This window comes from Falco punctatus (assembly GCF_963210335.1).
Source record: "Falco punctatus genome assembly, contig: scaffold_23, whole genome shotgun sequence".
Classification (NCBI taxonomy): domain Eukaryota; kingdom Metazoa; phylum Chordata; class Aves; order Falconiformes; family Falconidae; genus Falco; species Falco punctatus.
In genome coordinates this window covers 2,227,577-2,244,679 of record NW_027660078.1, presented here as the reverse complement: position 1 = coordinate 2,244,679, position 17,103 = coordinate 2,227,577, and the positions used below count along the sequence as shown (strand labels likewise).

The 17,103-nt window shown below is 59.3% G+C and overlaps 1 protein-coding gene across 1 annotated transcript; it reads left to right on the top strand.

Moving 5' to 3' along the window:
• The first annotated feature begins 7,180 nt into the window (after nt 1–7,180).
• On the top strand, nt 7,181–15,239 carry LOC308058035 (uncharacterized protein). The gene is made up of 16 exons (XM_080412046.1): nt 7,181–8,101; nt 8,592–8,671; nt 8,847–8,972; nt 9,117–9,196; nt 9,313–9,433; nt 9,766–9,858; nt 10,267–10,371; nt 10,809–10,977; nt 11,545–11,642; nt 12,054–12,203; nt 12,400–12,554; nt 12,891–13,035; nt 13,151–13,288; nt 13,494–13,670; nt 13,767–13,922; nt 14,099–15,239. The coding sequence occupies exons 1-16, from the start codon at nt 7,984–7,986 to the stop codon at nt 14,582–14,584; spliced, it is 2,397 nt and encodes a 798-aa protein (XP_080268172.1). The 5' UTR covers nt 7,181–7,983; the 3' UTR covers nt 14,585–15,239.
• Nucleotides 15,240–17,103: the final 1,864 nt, after the last annotated feature.

The window sequence follows — 17,103 nt, the reverse complement described above, 5'->3', positions numbered from 1 at the left end:
CAACTCACAAATGTCCCATCACCGGCACTTTCAGGTTCAGGGGTGCTGCACCTTTGGATGCAGAAGTCTTTGGATGAAAACCAGAGTTTTCACCCGCACGTGAAACCAGCACCATGGACGCTAAGCCCATTGAGTGCACCTCACAGGTTCATGCTAAATGTGAGTCTGTGCACAGACGGGACCACTCAGGGTGCCCAGGCACACTTTTGCATCACAAAGGGCTAGTGCCTCATGTCCAAGACGCACAGGGGAAAAGAAATAATAGAAGGGGGGAGACGAAGTAGTCCCCGGCGAGGCAAGGAATGGGTTACAACCCAGTGGGCTGGCAGAGCAGACCCAGGATCTGACAGCCACCCTCAGGTGAGGACGCATGGCACACCAGCCAGTTGCCACCTCCTCAGCAGCCAAGCACTTCTCGCAAGCCCCAAGCACCTGTGTGCATGGCAGCACCTTCTCCCAAGGCCCGGCTACCAACGCACTGCTGCACAGCAGAGGCAGCCCCCAGCATCCACCCGGCTCCTACTCACTGGCCTCCCTTTGCTGGCAGGCTTTTTGGAGCTGCTCTGGCTGCCTGGTTGTCTCCTCTTTCCCTGCTGCTGCTGTTCTTGGCCCTCAAGCTGCTGGAGGCGGCGTCGCTCTTTCTCAAGAGCCTCCAGTCCTTCAATCCTCTTCTCGATCACGGTGAGATGCCTGTCAAGAGAAAGGCAGGCATCTGAGAAGGAGCCGCTCTGTCCGTCTTGCACAGGCCATTTTCTGCTCAGCCACTCCTGTCATCCTGCTACGTGTTGTGCTGCTCCAGCAGTCCCTGCAGCAGCTTACAGCTGCCTGTCCAAGGCTCCAAACACAGACCCCGCCGATGGGTTTGCAGCCAGCACAGGCTCCTTCCACCTCTGGGCTTCGTGTGTTTACTGGAACGTGAGGCTCCAGGACTTTGATCGGGGATCATGGGCTCCCTTCAAGAGCAAGCGTTACTTGGCCTTTTCTTACCTCTGCCTTTTCTTTGCAGCTGGCAAACTCCTCCTTTGCTCCTGCAGCAACCACTCTCGCAGGCAAGAAACATCAGTCCGTCCTGGCAGTTTGGAGGTACCCTCTAATTTGGCCAGGTCTTCCCAAAGCTTTTTCTGAAAGGTGACACCAAGTTGTGGCTTGCTGTTGCCTGGATGAGCACTCCTGCCCGCGTGTGCTAAGGCATCCCACAGGCCCAGGGCAGCGCTCTGCTCCAGCCACGCAAGGAGGGCAGAAGAGGCCCTCGGGGCTCTGCATGCCTGCATGTGACTTTCCTGCCTGCGCCCTGCACTAGCTCAGCCCGCTGCAGAGCCCAGCCCGGCAGCACAGCCCTCACCTCTCCTGCACTGACCGCCTCCCCAAGGTGCCACAAGTAAAGCCCCAGCCCTCGGCACCGTGCCGCTGAGCGGCATCCACAAACACTCCGCTTTGCTCTACCTCCTCTCGCATGAACATCTTCTCTGCCTCCAGCTTGAGTGTGGTCAGATACTGCCTGTAATCATTGAACTCCTTCAGAGTGCAAACCACCTATGGAGAGATGAGGGGAGACATCCCTCAAGAATTTGCCAGCCAGCTATGCAGACTGCCTTCCCCAAAACAGCCCAAACCCAGCAGGAGGGGAGATGCTCCTCTGCTCACCCTTCCCTCCCCTTCCCGGTGGCAGGGCCCCTGACTCTTCCACCACGCCATGGCTGAGCGGTGCTCCTAGCCGCAGCGCCAGGCCTCGCACCGGCTGCCTCAACACTCAGGCAGTGCAAGGCGACCTGAGGAGAGCCGGAGTGGGACTTGCCAGAGGGATGCTGGCGCTGCTTCTGCTCCCAGGGAAACGAGCCCCACAGCCCTGTGCTCCCCACCAGCAACAGGCAGCTGCAGCAAGCGCTCTGGGAAGCCTGCTTGAGGAGGGCTGCTTTTATCAGCCCCATGTCCAGACCTACTTTGTTGTCACTGGTGATGTAACCCTCTCCCTTCAGCCTCTGCAGGTTGTCCTGGCGCTGGTGGTAGGCCCGCAGGTGCGGGTCATGCAGGCTCTTGTATTCTGTGCTCAGCAGGCGGCAGTACGGATCTCCCAGATTGAAATAACCAGAGGGCTGGTGAAGCTGTAGGAGAGATTTTCCAGAGTGTAAAGGAGGCAGGAGACCACAGCTAAAAGGTGCCAGGCGGTGCTTGTGAAAAGGTAAAGGTCACTTGGAGACCAGCGCTCTGCTCCATCCTTCTGAATGCACGGAGAGCGCCACAGCCAGACTGCGGGGGCCAGGCTGGGCTGGGCTGGGGGAAAGACCTGGACACACTGCAGACAGGGCCCGGGCCACGCACTTTCACAGTGCCAGAAACCGGTCCAGAGAACCCACAAGTCCTCCTCTTCATCACCACACCAGGGAGTCAGGAGCTTCCCTCTACTCTCCAGTGCTGCCACGTGGAGGGGCTACAGCACTCGCTGTTGAGCAGGTGGCCACAAGGACTTCTTGGAATGGTGGGGACACCATCAAAGAGGAGAGCTTTTCTACCCCTTTCTACTTACTTTACCTTTTCCCCCAGCCTTGTCCTGTAGAAGACAGGCCTGGAGCTAGGCGACACGGGGATCTTGACCCCAAGTGGGAGGTTCAGCAGCCTAGTAGCTCCTTCTGCCAGTGGCTGTCTCCTGTTGCCGAGCTAGAAAGAGGGAGACGCGGGCACTGAGGCACTATCTCCGTAAGCCTGCTGCACAGCGCTCGCAAGGTTCTTGGAAGACTCCAACCACGGGGAGCGCCAAGAGCAGCCCAGTCAAAAGCTGCTCTCTGCTTCCTTGCCCCCCTCCCCACAGCTCCCATCCCTTCCGCAACCCATGTCTGTGTCCTTTTGCAGCAACCCCTCCCGCCTGCTTAGCCGTAAGCCGCGCTGGGCAGAGAGGCAAGGCTGCCTACAGACCCTCCCTGCTTCCACCCAGCTTTCGATCCTTGTCAGCTCCCCAGGCACTTCCTGAGCCCCTGGGGCAGGCCTGCATGTTCCAGGCTCCCAGGCTGAGCCCTCCCCATCGGCTCGTTGCTCACCTCTCCCCTCTTCCTCAGTGCACTCAGCTGTGCATCTACATTTTGTGCACCACCAGAGAGACGGTGCTCCATGGCTCCTTCCAAGAGCTCTCCTGGAGCTCTGATCCTGCGCTGGCACCCCTTGCTCCAGAGGCACTCAACTGTGGCCACCACGGCCGGTCTCCCAGCAAGATGCTATATAGAACAAGCGCACATTGTTGCATCATCATGTTGTCATGACACCACATTCTGTACACCTGCATCCTGGGAGGACCCCACGCCAGAGCAGGATGCCTGAAGGAGGCTGTGACCCCACGGGAAGTCCACGCTGGAGCAGGTTTCTGACAAGACCTGCATACCCGTGGAGAGGGGAGCCCATGCTGGAGCAGGTTTGCTGGCAGGACTTGTGACCCCACAAGGGACCCCCACTGGAGCTGGGGAAGGGTGTGAGGGGTCCTCCCCCTGAGAAAGAAGCAGCAGCATAAACAACATGTGATGAACTGACCACAGCTGCCCTTCTCCCTCCCCCGGCAGGAGGAGACAGGGAAATCGGGAGTAAAGTTAAGCCCAAGAGAAGTGAGGGCTGGCAGGAAGGTGTTTCAGATTTGGGTTTATTTCTCATTATCCTGCTCTGATTTGAGTGGTAATAAATTTAACTAATTTCCCCAAGCTGAGTCTGTTTTGCCCACGATAGTACCTGCTGCGTGATCGCTCCATCCTTATCTCGACTCATGAGCCATGGAGCACCTCCAGCCCAGAATGCGGCCCCAACAGCGTCCCCTTCCACAGGCTTCTTCCTGTGTCTTCTGTGGCCCCTCCTGCATCTGCCTCCCCATGGGTACCCCCTGCTGTGCACCCCCACATGTCTCCCCCCACCTCCTGCCCCAGCAGCTCCACACAGGCCAGAGCAGCAGAGCCGGGCCCTCCTCTGACTGGTCACAGCACCCGTGCCACGAGCTCTCTGTTTTGCTGATTGACTGCATACCAAGCACAAATGAATTCCAAGTCAACTATAAGAATGAAGGCCATTTATTAGATTACAGTGTAATACAGGAAAATAGCATGCAGTATGATAAAAGGAAACAGTACTGGTTCCGATGCACAATATGATAGAAGAGCAACAGGAGCGAAGCATCAAATCGTTACTGCAAAGCATGACAGAGACTAAGAGAAGGATACATCACCAATTACCACCTGAACGTCATCCAGGCCCACCCTTCAGCTGGGAACCCCCTTGCAGCCGGCGCCACGAGTCTCTCGGGAACTGGGAAAATTTCTACGTGGTGTGTCCACCCATCCGTGAGGCTTCTCACCCGGGCCTGCAGCTTGCCCGCCTTTATACTCGGCAAAAACCAAAAATACCTTACATGTCTAGCGTATGTATGTCAATTTCTAAGTTTAGGCTAAGTGCAGGCACACACTATCTCATGCTGCATAAGGTTCACACACGCCAGGGCATCGCCCAGACGCCCAAGCGCGGTGGAGTGACCACCATGACACAGCTGCGCACAGTATCAATTGTCCGGATGGCGCTGCTCACATCTTGCTTGTTCAGGGGCTCAGGACAAACACCACCTGCTCCTTACAGTTGTCCTGGAGCTCCCCGAGTTCACTGCCCAAGTGAAGCCGTGCCTAGTTAAAGACAAAGACTTTTTCATAAATATATTTTACAGTATTTCTTAGTGTAATAATATCATCTTAAACCTTAGCTTTTAAAAAGTTTTTTTTTGAAAGAAAATGGGGAACAGCTGATGAGTCAGTGTGTTCCTTCACCTCGGTTTGCTTTCCTCTTCCTCCCAAGACCCACATCCAGACAAGTCCCTAGCAGTCAAGCTTGAAAAAAATCTGGTTTCTCTCACAGCAACAGTGTGATTAGAACTGTAGCACTCTTCTTCCTTCCAGACTTCAACCATCAGCATCATGCATCTCCACCCCACTGGCCCTGCAGCAATTACTCACCGATATTTTAATATTTCCTCTGCCAGCTGAAGTAAAGCTGATGTTCCACACTCTTCTGTGAAAGCAGAAGGACCTGAATAGAAGGCACTTGAAGAAGTTAAAAAACAGAGTGGGGGTGGCCCTGGACCAGCTGTGGGTGCTGAGCAGTGGGAAGGAGGCAGCGCAGGAGGAATGAGAAGAGGAGGGAGGCAGTGGCAATGACAGGACCTCCATCATCCTTGCCGTGCCCAGTGGCTCCTCCGTTTCCACTTTTGGGTGAGCATGGTGCCACATCCCACGGCCGGGCAGGAGAGGTTCCCAGCCATGCCCACACCATCCCATGAATGGCCTCTGCCCCCCATGCAGAGCATGGGCAGGGGGCAGGATGCACGCCAGCAGGGAGGGAGGGAGGGGCAGATGTTTCCATGTCTTGCACCCACTGGTCCCCTTTTGGTTTCCAGAAGGGAAGGGCTAAAGCAGCTGCTCAGGCAGGATGGAGCAAGCCAGGGCTTGGGAAATGTCTCTGTCCCACCCCATGGGGCTTTGTCCTGCCCCTGTGCCCTTCCCCATGGGGCAGGGCCGTGCAGGCACCTGCGTCTGCCCAGGGCTGGGGGTCAGTGGGGCCTGATGCTGTGTCTCCTCTGCCTGCAGCTCCCGGGTGCTGAAGGAGCTGTGGGTGGGCACGCTGCTGGGGTAACTGGGGGGATGCTCCAGGCACAGCAGGGGGAACCCAGCCCCGCAGCTGGGCACAGGTGCCCCTGTGGCTGCAGGCAGCTCTCGGGCAGAGCTGCCTGACAAGAGAGAAGAGGTGACTTGGGGCTCACCCAGCTCTCTTCCTCTCCCTTCCCACTGCACAGGCCACCAGAAGGAGCCAAGGGAGCCCGGGTGACCTGTCTCCCATCAATCAAGCTCCTGGAGGAGCTGAGCTGCCACTGCCATGAGTGTCTCTCTGCTCTGGGCTCTGTCCCCAAGCACTGCTCCTCCAGCCGAGCAGCAGAGGTGTCACTTCTTCCCCTCCTTCTCTCCCGCCCCGTGGAGGACAGTGCGCGCCAGGAGCCTGGAGAGGCTGACGGAGGCACAGGCAGAGTTGAGAATGGCAGCCTTGCACCTGCCTCTGGCTGCGCTGTAGATGTGCAGTGAGTGGTATAACCCTGCTTTGTTTGGAGGGAAGGAGGGTCCCAAGGTGCCACTCAGGGAGCAGACAGGGCTGGGGAGCCACCAGGAGTTGTAGAGGACAATGAGGAGTGAAGTTGAGCCTGGGAAGAAGGGAGGGGTCGGGGGAAGGTGTTTTAAGATTTAGGGTTCTTTTCTCATGACCCTACTGGGATTGGGCTGGCTATCCATTCAGGTAATTTCCCTGTGCCAAGTCTGTTTTACCTGTGATGGTAATGGGTGCACGATCTCTCCCTTGTCCTTCTCTTGTCCCGCAAGTCTTTTGTTGCCTTTCCTCTCCCCTGTCCAGCTGAGGGGGAGAGTGATAGAGATGTGCTGGCAGGCACCTGGCGTTACACTGGGGTGAAGCCAGCACCGACTCAAAGGCTGCAGACCCAGGCAGAGAGGCTGGGTAACAAGAGGAGGCTGCTGTCCTGAGGGAGAGGTCCCCACACCCCGGGACAGGCCACCCACACCCCAGGCACAGGCACTCGGCACCCACAAAGCAGAGCAGGCAGCCCGAGGAAAGGCTGCCAGGCCAGGGGAACAGCAGTGCCAATGGGTATCTTTATCGACAATGTAGACGAGGGGATCGAGTGCACCCTCAGCAAGTTTGCGGACGACACCAAGCTGGGCCAGGGGATGTTGATCTGCCTAAGGGTAGGAAGGCTCTTCAGAGGGACCTGGACAGGAGATCAGTGGGCCAAGGCCAATTGTATGACGTTCAACACAGAGAATGCCGAGTCCTGCCCTTGGGTCACAACAACCTCCTCCCACAATGTTACATACAGGCTTGGGAAAGCTGCCTGGACAAAAAGGACCTGGGGGTGCTGGGGGACAGCTGGCTGACCGTGAGCCAGCAGTGAGCCCAGGTGGTCAAGAAGGCCAGCAGCATCCCAGTGTGTGTCGAAAAAGTGTGGCCAGCAGGACCAGGGCAGTGATTGTCTTCCTGTACTCGGCACTGCCAAGGCCGCACCTCAAGCGCTGTGTTCCGTTTTGAGCCACTCACTACAGGGAAGGCACTGAGGTGCTGGAGCGTGCCCGAAGACGGGCAGTGAAGCTGGTGAATGGTCTCGAGCACAAGTCTGATGGGGGGTGGCTGAGGGAGCTGGCGGTGTTTAGCCTGCAGAAGAGGAGGCTGAGGGGGGACCTTCAGACTCTCTACAGCTACCTAAAAGGAGGCTGCAGGCCGGTGGGGGTTGGTTTGGTCTCTTCTCCCAGGTAACAAGCAATAGGACAAGAGGAAATGGCCTCAAGGTATGCCAGGGGAGGTTTAGATTGGATGTTAGGAAAAATGTCCTCACTGACTGGTTGGTCAAGCATTGGAACAGGCTGCACAGGGAGGTGGTGGAAACACCATCCCTGGAGGTGTTTAAAAACCCACCTAGATGTAGTGCTTAGGGCCATGCTTGAGTGATGGACTTGGCAGACCATCAAGTTAATGGTTAGACTTGGTGATCTCAAAGGTCTTTTCCTGGCGGGCATGCCGGGGCGTCTGAGCAAGGGGCTCTGGGATACACCGGAGGTCAAAGAGGGGCCTGGAGGCACCCCGAGAGCACCCAGGTGCCCACGGCTGAACCAGCCCCATGCCCCTCCCAGAGGGCTCCGGGCCCCTCCCTCCCGGGCCAGTGGGTCACAGTGAGGTCTTTGTGACCTCACCTGGTGACACCACACTGCAGTGCCTGTACTCACCACGGCCGTGGCCCCAGCCCACAGTTTCCATCAGGACAGCGACGGGACAGGGCAGGAGCACGGAGCGGGCGAGGAGCCCCCAAGCACAGCCCACGTCTCTCCCTGCTGCACCCAGCAGCCCCACGGCGCCCAGGCGTCTCGCCAAAGCTTCCCTTTTCCCCACACCTACCCCTTTCCTCTGTCCTGCAGGATGATGAGGAGATCCCCCAGATTCCCCAGTGTAGCCTGGGAGAAGGATGGGGCTCCCCAGGAGAGCAGGTCTCCACCAGAGCCCCACGAGGTGTGCATGGTCCAGCCACTGGTGACTGGTGAGTGAGGGGCCCTCTCGGTCTGGGCAGGGCTGAGGCCAGCGAGCGCCCCATGCTCAATGCCACGATAATCTTTCCGTGGCACACTGGCAGCAGGGGTCCCATGGCTCGGGGACACGATGCTGCCTGGGTGACAGGGCTGCTCAGCGCTGGAAGTGGCCCCAGCACAGCCTGTCCCAAGGAGGGAGAGAGCAGAGGGGGGGACCCAGCTCCTGGCCTGGGGCACAGGCAGCCAGAGGCAGCGGTGCTGTGGGATGGGGACCTCTCCTGCCCGTCTGCAAGCCAGTTCCTCAGCCCTGGGCACCGGGGCTTTCCCCACCGCACCGTGCCCCAGCATCACAGCCCATTTGCCAGGCACCCTCCAGCCCTGACACACACGGGATGACTGGGCCAGGGGAGTGGGCACGGGCTGGACGCAGGGCACATCTTCCTCTGCTCTCCTGCCACCCGGAGCCTCTCTACAGCCCTCCCTGCTCTCCCCCTTTATTAGATGCCAGCTGGTTGCCTGTGTACACACAGGAGAAGCAAAATGTGGACTTCATCCAAGCCTTTGCCAACAGCCCAGAAAAGGTAACCACGGCCCTTCCGAATGTGGCTGTGCCAGCCTCGGCAGACAGGGGCTCTGCTGCCGGGCTGGGCAGAGCTGCTTCTGCCAGCTCTCCTGCACCCCCAGTGCTGTGGTGCTGCTGTCCCTGTGTCCCCCCTCTCACACTCCCCGTTTCTCACTCCGTCCCCCCACTGCCAGGAGGAGGGCCAGAAGATGAAGTTTCTTGAGAGCATCTGCAGCCTGTGCAGAACCGCCAGGCACCATGGCTTGTCACAGGGCCTGGATATCTTCTGCCACGGATACGAGCTGGCAGAGAAGGTCAAGGTGAGGGGACACCCGGTGGCTCTAGGGAAGGGGGCAAGGACCCCCGGCACTGGCACCCTGTGAGGACAATGCTTGGCCACAGCAAGGGGCTGGTGGTGCTGGGTGCTGGCAGCTGCCAGGTCCCATCTCGGTTGTGCTCTGTAGGAGCTGGTGGAACAAGAGCCCAGGGACCAGCTGCGCACAGCAGTGCGGCAACTCGCCATGCTTGCCATCGCCGAATTGAGGTACCTACCCATCCCTGCTGGGGACCCCTTCCTCAGAGGCCTGTGTGCACCCACGCGAGGCCTCGAGGCGCTGCTCGCAGCATCGGTGTCCAACTGGCCCCTCTCTCTCTTTGCAGCTCAGTGCAGACGGTGCTGGAGGGCAAAGAGAAAAGCAGTCTACATGCCTGCTGCTTGAGTGTCTTGGGGCTTCCTCCAGCAGAGGAAATGGAGGGACTGGACACTTCCCTCTACGTCAGGGTACGTGCTGGGTACTTCAGGGACCTGCAGGAGCGCCCGGTCCCTCTGGGCTGCTCCCTGATAACCCTGTGCTGCCATACAACCAGAGATCTGAGGCAGGGCAGGCTCTCGCTTTTGCTTTCCCACCCTCGTCCCTTTGTGCCCTTCCCGTGGGCCTGGCCCCATCCAATGCCGCAGGTTGCTCTGTCCGCAGCACACTGTCTGCCCCTGGGTCTCTCCCGGAAACTGCGAGGCCGTGTGGGACTCCTGCCGCGGCTCTGGGAGTTCAGATCAGTCTCCTGGGGGCGGAGGAACAGTAGAATCACTGCCACAACTCTTTGTCCTCTCTGCAGACCCTGAATGCCATGGACACCATGCTGGAGACAATGGTGCTCAGCTCTCCTGCCTCCAGAGTCAGCAAGGAGAACTTGCAGAGTATCTTTCAGGTCTGGCATGGGCCAAGAGTGGGCTTCACAGGGGCCATTCCTCACCCTGGAGGGAAGGGGGTGCCCACTCCTGAGTGGGTGGTCCCCACACCAGCGCCATGCAGAGAGACAGCATGGCAGGGAGGGTGCGCACCTGCCTTGGGTAACTGGGGGCTACCCACCAGGCTCTTCTGCAGCACAGCGGCTGCAGTGGGTGGCATCTGCCTTCCTGCCTGGCCACAAGGCAGGCTCGGGGCATTTGTCCAAAGCCTGTGAAGGACCCTAGGGGCAGGAACGCCACTACAGGCTTTGCCCCAGATCAGAGGAAGCATTGATGGACTGTGCAAGTCCAGCCCTGGAGCTGAGCAGCGCCGCTTCTGCTGGAGCGCCTCTGCCCCCAAGGCACACCAGCAGCTTTTCTCTTCCAAGGTGCTGTTGGCTTTCACCAGCTCTGAGAGACCAGCTGTGCTTGAGAGGACTGTGGGCAGGATTAGGATGCTGAGCCATTTGCTGGCCAGCTATTCCTCACTGGAGGTATGGAAGGACCAGGTACTCTCCAGCCAGGCCACCTCCCATTCCCTGCACGCCGGCACAGCTGGCAGCTTTGAGGCACCTGCAAGGCAAGCCTGGGCACAGGTCTGGGTGCTCTGCCAGCCTCTGTGCTGAAGTGGGGGTCTTGGTGCCTCTGTTTCCCATGGGCTTCTCTCCCCAGCCCCCTCTTTGCCAGGAGCCAGCTTTGCCCCCAGTCCTGTGTTGGACGGGACTGCCCAAGGGACATGGTGGGAGCCCAGGCCTGGCAGCTCTCCCTGTGCGGGGCTGCCACCCAGCTAGCTGCTTTGGGAGCTGCGGCCAGCATGGTCCTGCAAAGCTCTGGCACACCTGGGTCCAGCCCTGGCCACGCTCTTGGGGCCGGGGCTCTGGCCCCAGGCGCCTGCCCTCAGCCCTTCTGCTCTTCTGCCTCCCTCACCCAGGCTGCTCAAAATGAGGACAGACGTGCCTCCTGCAGAGAGATCCTCATCCCAGTCCTCGGGCAGCTGCTTGGACGTCTCCTCCTGCTCGTGTCATCTGGGGAAGAAAAGACCAGCCGTGTGGCTTTGGATGCTCTTTTCTCCCTTTTCCTATTCACCCGCCAGCAAAAAGGTAAGAGAAGCAGTGGTGGGCTGCCTCCCCCGCCCCTGCACAACGACATCAATCGAGCTGTCTGCTTGTCTTCCTGCGTGTTGTGGCGGGCCCTTCCTGTGCTTGCTGGAGGCACCACCATGTCACCAGCACCACCTCTCCCCTGCTCCTGACCCACGCTGTGTCCCACACAGCTGATCGTCCCGTGGAGCTGAGCTGCTCCTTCGCTCAGGAGGCAGCCCCACTCCTCATCCCCTCTCCCTTGAAGAGCTTGTACCACTGCCCCACAGCACTCCATCCATGCGAGCCATACCCCACGTCACTGTTATTCCAACCACAGTTTAACTGTGGGACTGCATGCAGAGCTCTAGGTCCTTGGAGTTGACCAGGCCAGGAGCATTGGCATAAATACACGGGAGGCAGGTCACCCTTTCATTTACATCTCTCTCCACCACCTCCTCCTTTCACTGTGGGTCATCACCTCCCTTCTCAGCCATTCCTAGATCAAAGCTCTTCTCAGGAGCTGGTAAGCTTGCTGGCAAAGCAGCTGGGTCTCACGCACTCTCCTGTGTTTGCCCTGCTCTTTAGGCACGACACTGTCAGAGGAGAATGCACAGCTGCCAGCGGCTTGGGAAGCTGAGACCACCTCCTTGTGCTGTTCACCCACCACCAGAGACCTTGCCATGGTAAGGAGATGCCCCCTTGCCTTGCCTGTGGCATCAGCAGGGCTCTCGTGTGAGAAGGCATCCAAAATCAGCGGGGCTGGCGTGGCCTCCCTGTCCCTGCTCTCAGCAGGGTTTCTGCTGTCCCCAAGCAGGGACAACGCGAGGGCTGCACTCCAGTGCCCAAGCAGCATTTTCCGCCTGGCCAACAGCAGGCCCCTGTTCTCTGTAGGGCCAGCACACTGTGCCCCAGAGCCCAAGCCTCCTCCCTCACCCTGGGGGCCCTCTCTTCTCATCCTCCCCCATGCAGTGACTGCAGCCTCTGCTACCAGCACTGCTGTGCATCTCTCACCAGGGCTGCTCGCACTGTCCAGCTTAGCAGCACCATCAGGGCACTCAACGTGACATTCTTCACTCCCTTCCTTCCTGCCATAGGCCTTTGCAAAATACCTTCAACCATCTGAGAGGACAGACATCGTCCTCACAGTCATTGATACCCTGAGAGAATTAAATGCCAAGAAAAAGCCGCTGGGCAGCAGTGTGATGGACGTGGTCATGGCAGACCCTCACGTCTGGCTGACAGATGTAAGTGGCCTGTGGCTGGATGACCCTGTCCTTCAGCCCTGGCAGGCCTTGTTCCTCCCTCCATCCCTGCCTCCGGCCCAAAGCCAGGTGTCTCAGGCACCTGAAGCCACCTTAAAGCAGGAGAGGGACGGCAAGGGCAGCTGGGGCAATGGCTGCCCTCCAGTGGCAGCACCACCCTCACTTGTGTCCCCTCCAGGTGCCAAAGATCATGAGCTGCATCTATGAAAACTGGGAATACGTGACCATGGAGTCAGGCCAGCGTAGCATGGAGTCACTGCTGCTCCTGATGGCTAACCAGTGCCCTGGGGGCGTTGTCACCACGCTGCTGAAGATCGCTCCACGAGGAGACAGGTACCGGCCCTGACAGCCAGGAGGGCTTGCTCCTAGTGGTGACAGGGACCCGGAGACTCTCTGGCTGCCAGACCCAAGGAGTACCGCAGGACACCCCCGAGGAGCGGGGCTTTCCCCCGTCCCAGCACCCATTCCAGCCCTGGTGGGCTGGCCGCGTTCCCAGCACCAAAGCCAGCCCAGAGCCTCGCCACCACCCTCTGTCCCACCCCATGGGGAGCACAGCACCTCAGCCCTCTCCTGCCTGCCCAGGGAGGAGGGTCTGCGTTACGCGGGGCTGGCCCAGGCCACAGTGCTGGGGATGGGGTCGCCCTGCTGACAGAGCGCTCTGGCTTGCAGCACTGCCCTGGCACTGTGGGAGGTGATGCTCTCCACGGCCCAGACCTTGGAGAAGGTTCTGAAGGAGCTGTTCATCAAACTCCAGGACCGGCAAAACAGGCTCTTCTACACATACCAGGAGGACACCTGTTTCGTTCGCTTGGCTGTGAGTTACCAGAAGAAGCCCCAGTGCTCTTGTCCTCAGCTGCTGATGGGAACAGCTGCGCGGTGTGGGGAGTCATGCTGGATCTTCTGGTCACTCACCGCTGGCTTTCTTTCAGCTGCTGACCTGCACTGATTTGGAGGATGAGGAATTCTCTCCAATGTACAAAGTCTTGAGGTTTCTGAGGAATCCAAGCCCAGCAATGCTCTCATTGGTGCTCAGGAGCCTCATGACGCTGTCAGAGAGAGCTGAGATGGTGAGCAGGGCATCATCAAAGGGAGCCATATTGGCAGCCAGGGGCTGGGGCAGCAGATAAGCTGGTGGATTGGCCTTGGCTGGGAGTCAGGAGGTTGGGTGACTGCTCCAAAGGCCCTCCTGGCCATGGTGAGGCCTGGTGGCTGCCTGGGGAGCTTTCCGGGCATAGTCCTTTTCAGGAAACAGAAACTCTGTCTTTCATGCAGGCAAGAAAAATGGAGGTCTTCATGCCAGACATGATGAAGGTCCTGGAGGACGGCAACACAAATATCAAGATGAAGTCCCTGGTGGTCTCGCGAAACGTCATAGGTCACCTGAAGAAGACAAAGGCCAGCCCCATCGCTGTCCAGCTGATGGAGAAGCTCCTGCCCCTCTTTGCTGCGGTAAGGCTGATGGGGGAGCCCAAGCCTCGTGGCCAGGCGCTGGTCGGGGACAGCTACCTACAAGGACGCAGGTCCTACTCTGCTTCTCTCTACCAGGGCTTCAGCGAGCTGAGAGAGCTCTCCATCAGCCTCTTCAGAGACCTAATGAAGACTGTGGTGAGGAAGAACGAGAGGCAGATGAAGACAAAAGTGGAAATGGGCTTGCTCCCTCTCATCTTTCACACGAGCGACCAAATCCACAGCGTGGCCAAGGTACAGATTCCAAAGCTAAGCAGTGATGTAGGGATGAAAACCTGAGATGTTTGGGCCAGGGTACCTCCCAGCTTCCTAAGGGCAGGATGACCCCAGGAAGAAAGGAAAAGGCAGGGAGATGCCAGGTCTCCTTCCCCAGGCCGTGGTGCCATCTCCCAGTTTCTGCTGTTCTGCAGGCCGCCAGGGAAGCCCTCCTCGCTGCAGCAGAGCTCCTCAAGTGGAAAAAGCTCAAACACCTGCTGCAGAGCCATCAGACATGGAGGATTGCAGAGTGCTTGGTGAGGACAACCCCTGGACGAGGGCTGCCCCACGGGTCTGCCCTGTGCGCTCTGCAGCTGTGCCTCACCTGCCCTGCTGCAGCCCGCAGCCCACAGCCTGGAGCTGCATCCTTGTTCCCTGTCCTCGAGAAGAGAGCCCCAAGGGCTCTTCTCCACACCCCTCTCCCCGCACCCAGCGGGAGGGAGGGCTCTGGGCAGCGGCGGGGGCTGGCAGGCGGGAGTGCTCCGGCCAGCTGGGGAGGCTGTGTGACACCCCATACCCTTGTGCTCTCTCCAGCTACAGCGGGACAGGCGCAGGACCGAACAGTACTTGAATCAGAGCCTGCCATACCTGGAGGATGCTCAGGCCACCTTGCGAACAACGGCCGTCAGGTTCATCGGTGAGCCACAGCCCCCAGGGTCCCGCTTTTGGCAGCCCAGCCCCAGTCCCGCCGCTGCACCGGCAGCAAGGAGCAGCCCTGTGGCTGCCAGAGCCTCGGCTGCCCCGTGCAGGGCCTTGGCCTCTCTCTCCCACCCTTGACCATGCAGGTGGGCTCGGTGGCTGCCTTGCTCAGTCCCACCCGCCTCAGCTACTGCTCTTCCCTGGGGTCAGCCTGGTGAGGGGGAGGAGGGCGTGCAGCCCAGCCAGCTGAGCTGGGGGCTGTGCTGCTGGGAGCACGCTGGGGAGTGGGGGGTCTGATGAAGCTCTGTCCCTAGGGCTTGCTGGGCAGCTCCTGAGGGACCAAAGGGAGGAGAAGCTGGCTGAGATCTGCAGCAGTAAGTAGGGAGCGTGGGCTGGAGGGGATGCCCGGTGGTTTTCACAGACACGGCAGTTCATCTCTGCTCCGTTTCTTTCCATCACAGCCCTTCAGGCCTTGGAGGAAGACAATGAACCCTCCATCTGCTCCCTGGCAGCTCAGACCACCTCCATCCTGAGCACTCCAAGGGTGCGGCAAACGTCACGATGCACCCTGCGATCACTGTGCTGCTGGTGCTGCTAAGCCAGGCAGAGGTGCAGCTCTTCTCCAGAGAATGGCTGCGATTCAATAAAGCTGGAAGAAGAAGCCTGAACCCAGGGTGTCTTTCCCATGTGGAACTGACAGGCAGCGAGGAGAGGGCATGGGATGGGTGGTCCCAGCTCTGACCTCCCTGTAGTTCTCCGGGCACCCCAGCGACACCACAGTATCTGCTTTTACTGCACTGCCACGTCCCTGCACCATGATGCACTCAGGAAGGTTTCCATGCAGAGTACAGAGGCGCTAAGGGGGCCAGAGGGACCCTGCAGGGCTCCCTGAGGGACTGTGGGACAAACAGAGTGCCTGGGTCACCATGACTGCCTCGGGAGGGCTCCCAAGGTCTGGCTAGTCGAGCAACAGAAGGCTCTGGGGCATTACAGACACCTATGGAGGAGTGCCGCGGGGACTCGAGTGGAATGGTCAAGTCTAGGGACCAGGCCCCCAGTCCAGCGGGCTTTCTTTGAGTGCTTGAGGCTCTGCAGAGGGGTCTGGGGTGCAAGGAAGGGCTCAGGATCTGGGTGGACTAGCGCGAGCCTGAGACAGCTCCAGGGCAAAGACAGCTCCAGCGCACCCTGGGGCAGAGGGTGCCCAGGGCCAGGTGGCCTCCACAGCCATCAGGGACCTGGCAAGAGGCATTGTGATGCGTGGGGGGAGGGAGCGTGGCATGGGCTTGTTGTGCTCATCATCTCCCTGCCCCTTTGCAGTGCCTTGATGTTGCAGCTAGCCCAGGCACCGCCCCCCACCAGCACAGGGACCCTTGCACAGCACTCCAACTAACATCACTGGCACAAGCTGCCCAGAGAGGCTCTGGAAACATTGCAGCAGCACCTGCACATGATTTTGTGCAACCTGCTCTAGCACAGCCTGCTTTTGCAGGGCGTTGGACTAGATAATCTCCAGACGTTCCATCCAACAACGACCACTGTGTGATTCTGGGACTCGTGGCACTTTGGCTGAGGAAGAAGAGGTCAGGATCCTCAGGCCACCCGACACCTGACTGCCTTCCCAGTGCCTGTCCAAGAAACCTGCCAGTCCTCACTAACAGAAGTTGGACCTGCACACGTGGGCTTGCACATGTGCATGAGCACTGCAGGGCAACAGCCTTCTCTCTCTTCCCCATCCTCCACTGCAGGGCGAGCGCAGATGTTCTGTGGAGGGAGCACCAGTCCCCACGGGCCCTGCTGCCCTCCCTGTCATGCACTGGCCGTTCTACCCCGGGCTCCCTCTACTGTGTCCCACACCACTGGCCTGGTGTGATGGCAGAGCCAGTGGCACTACCCGGCTCTGCACCTTCCTGGTCCATCAGGGCAACCTGGGTGCCAGTGGGGAAGCTGGGAATCGCCCTTGGCCAGGGCCTCTCCCTGGAGCTGCCAGAGGAGGAATTCCTTGTGGATGGCAGGGATGCCAAAGCATGAGGAGTTCCCCATTGGATGGCAGGGACAGTGCGTAGAGCCCCATCGATGTGCAGCCACCCCCAGCAGCCCCTCAGCCATGGCCATGGTCACACAGAACCTCACCGAGGAGCTCATCCATATCGTCCAGGGCACCCTCATAGTGACCAGGCAGTACCAAAAGTTTCTGCAAGTAATGATGGCCAAGTGGCAAGAGGCGGTCTGTAGTGGGACACACACCACACACACCACCACCCCACAGTTGTCTCCCTCCCCCCCGCCAGGAAAGAGGAGCAGCAGGAAAGAGGATCAGCTCTATCCAGGGCTGCTGGAGCCCAGAGGGTGGCCCCAGGTCCTTCGAGTGGAGCTGCTGGGGGCAGATGCGCACATGGAGAAGATGGCAGATGGGGACAAAGACCAAGGGCAGGACACGGTGCCAAGCAGAAGCAGCCCTATGCAGATGGGCAGAAGGAGCCCAATGGGGATGAGGAAGAGGAGCCCCATGACACCAGACAGA

Coding starts and splice junctions, on each gene's coding strand:
- LOC308058035 (XM_080412046.1), top strand. CDS start 7,984: ATGATGAGGAGATCCCCCAGATTCCCCAGTGTAGCCTGGGAGAAGGAT. Junction 8,672..8,846: donor TTGCCAACAGCCCAGAAAAG/GTAACCACGGCC, acceptor CCCCACTGCCAG/GAGGAGGGCCAGAAGATGAA. Junction 10,372..10,808: donor CCAGCTATTCCTCACTGGAG/GTATGGAAGGAC, acceptor TCCCTCACCCAG/GCTGCTCAAAATGAGGACAG.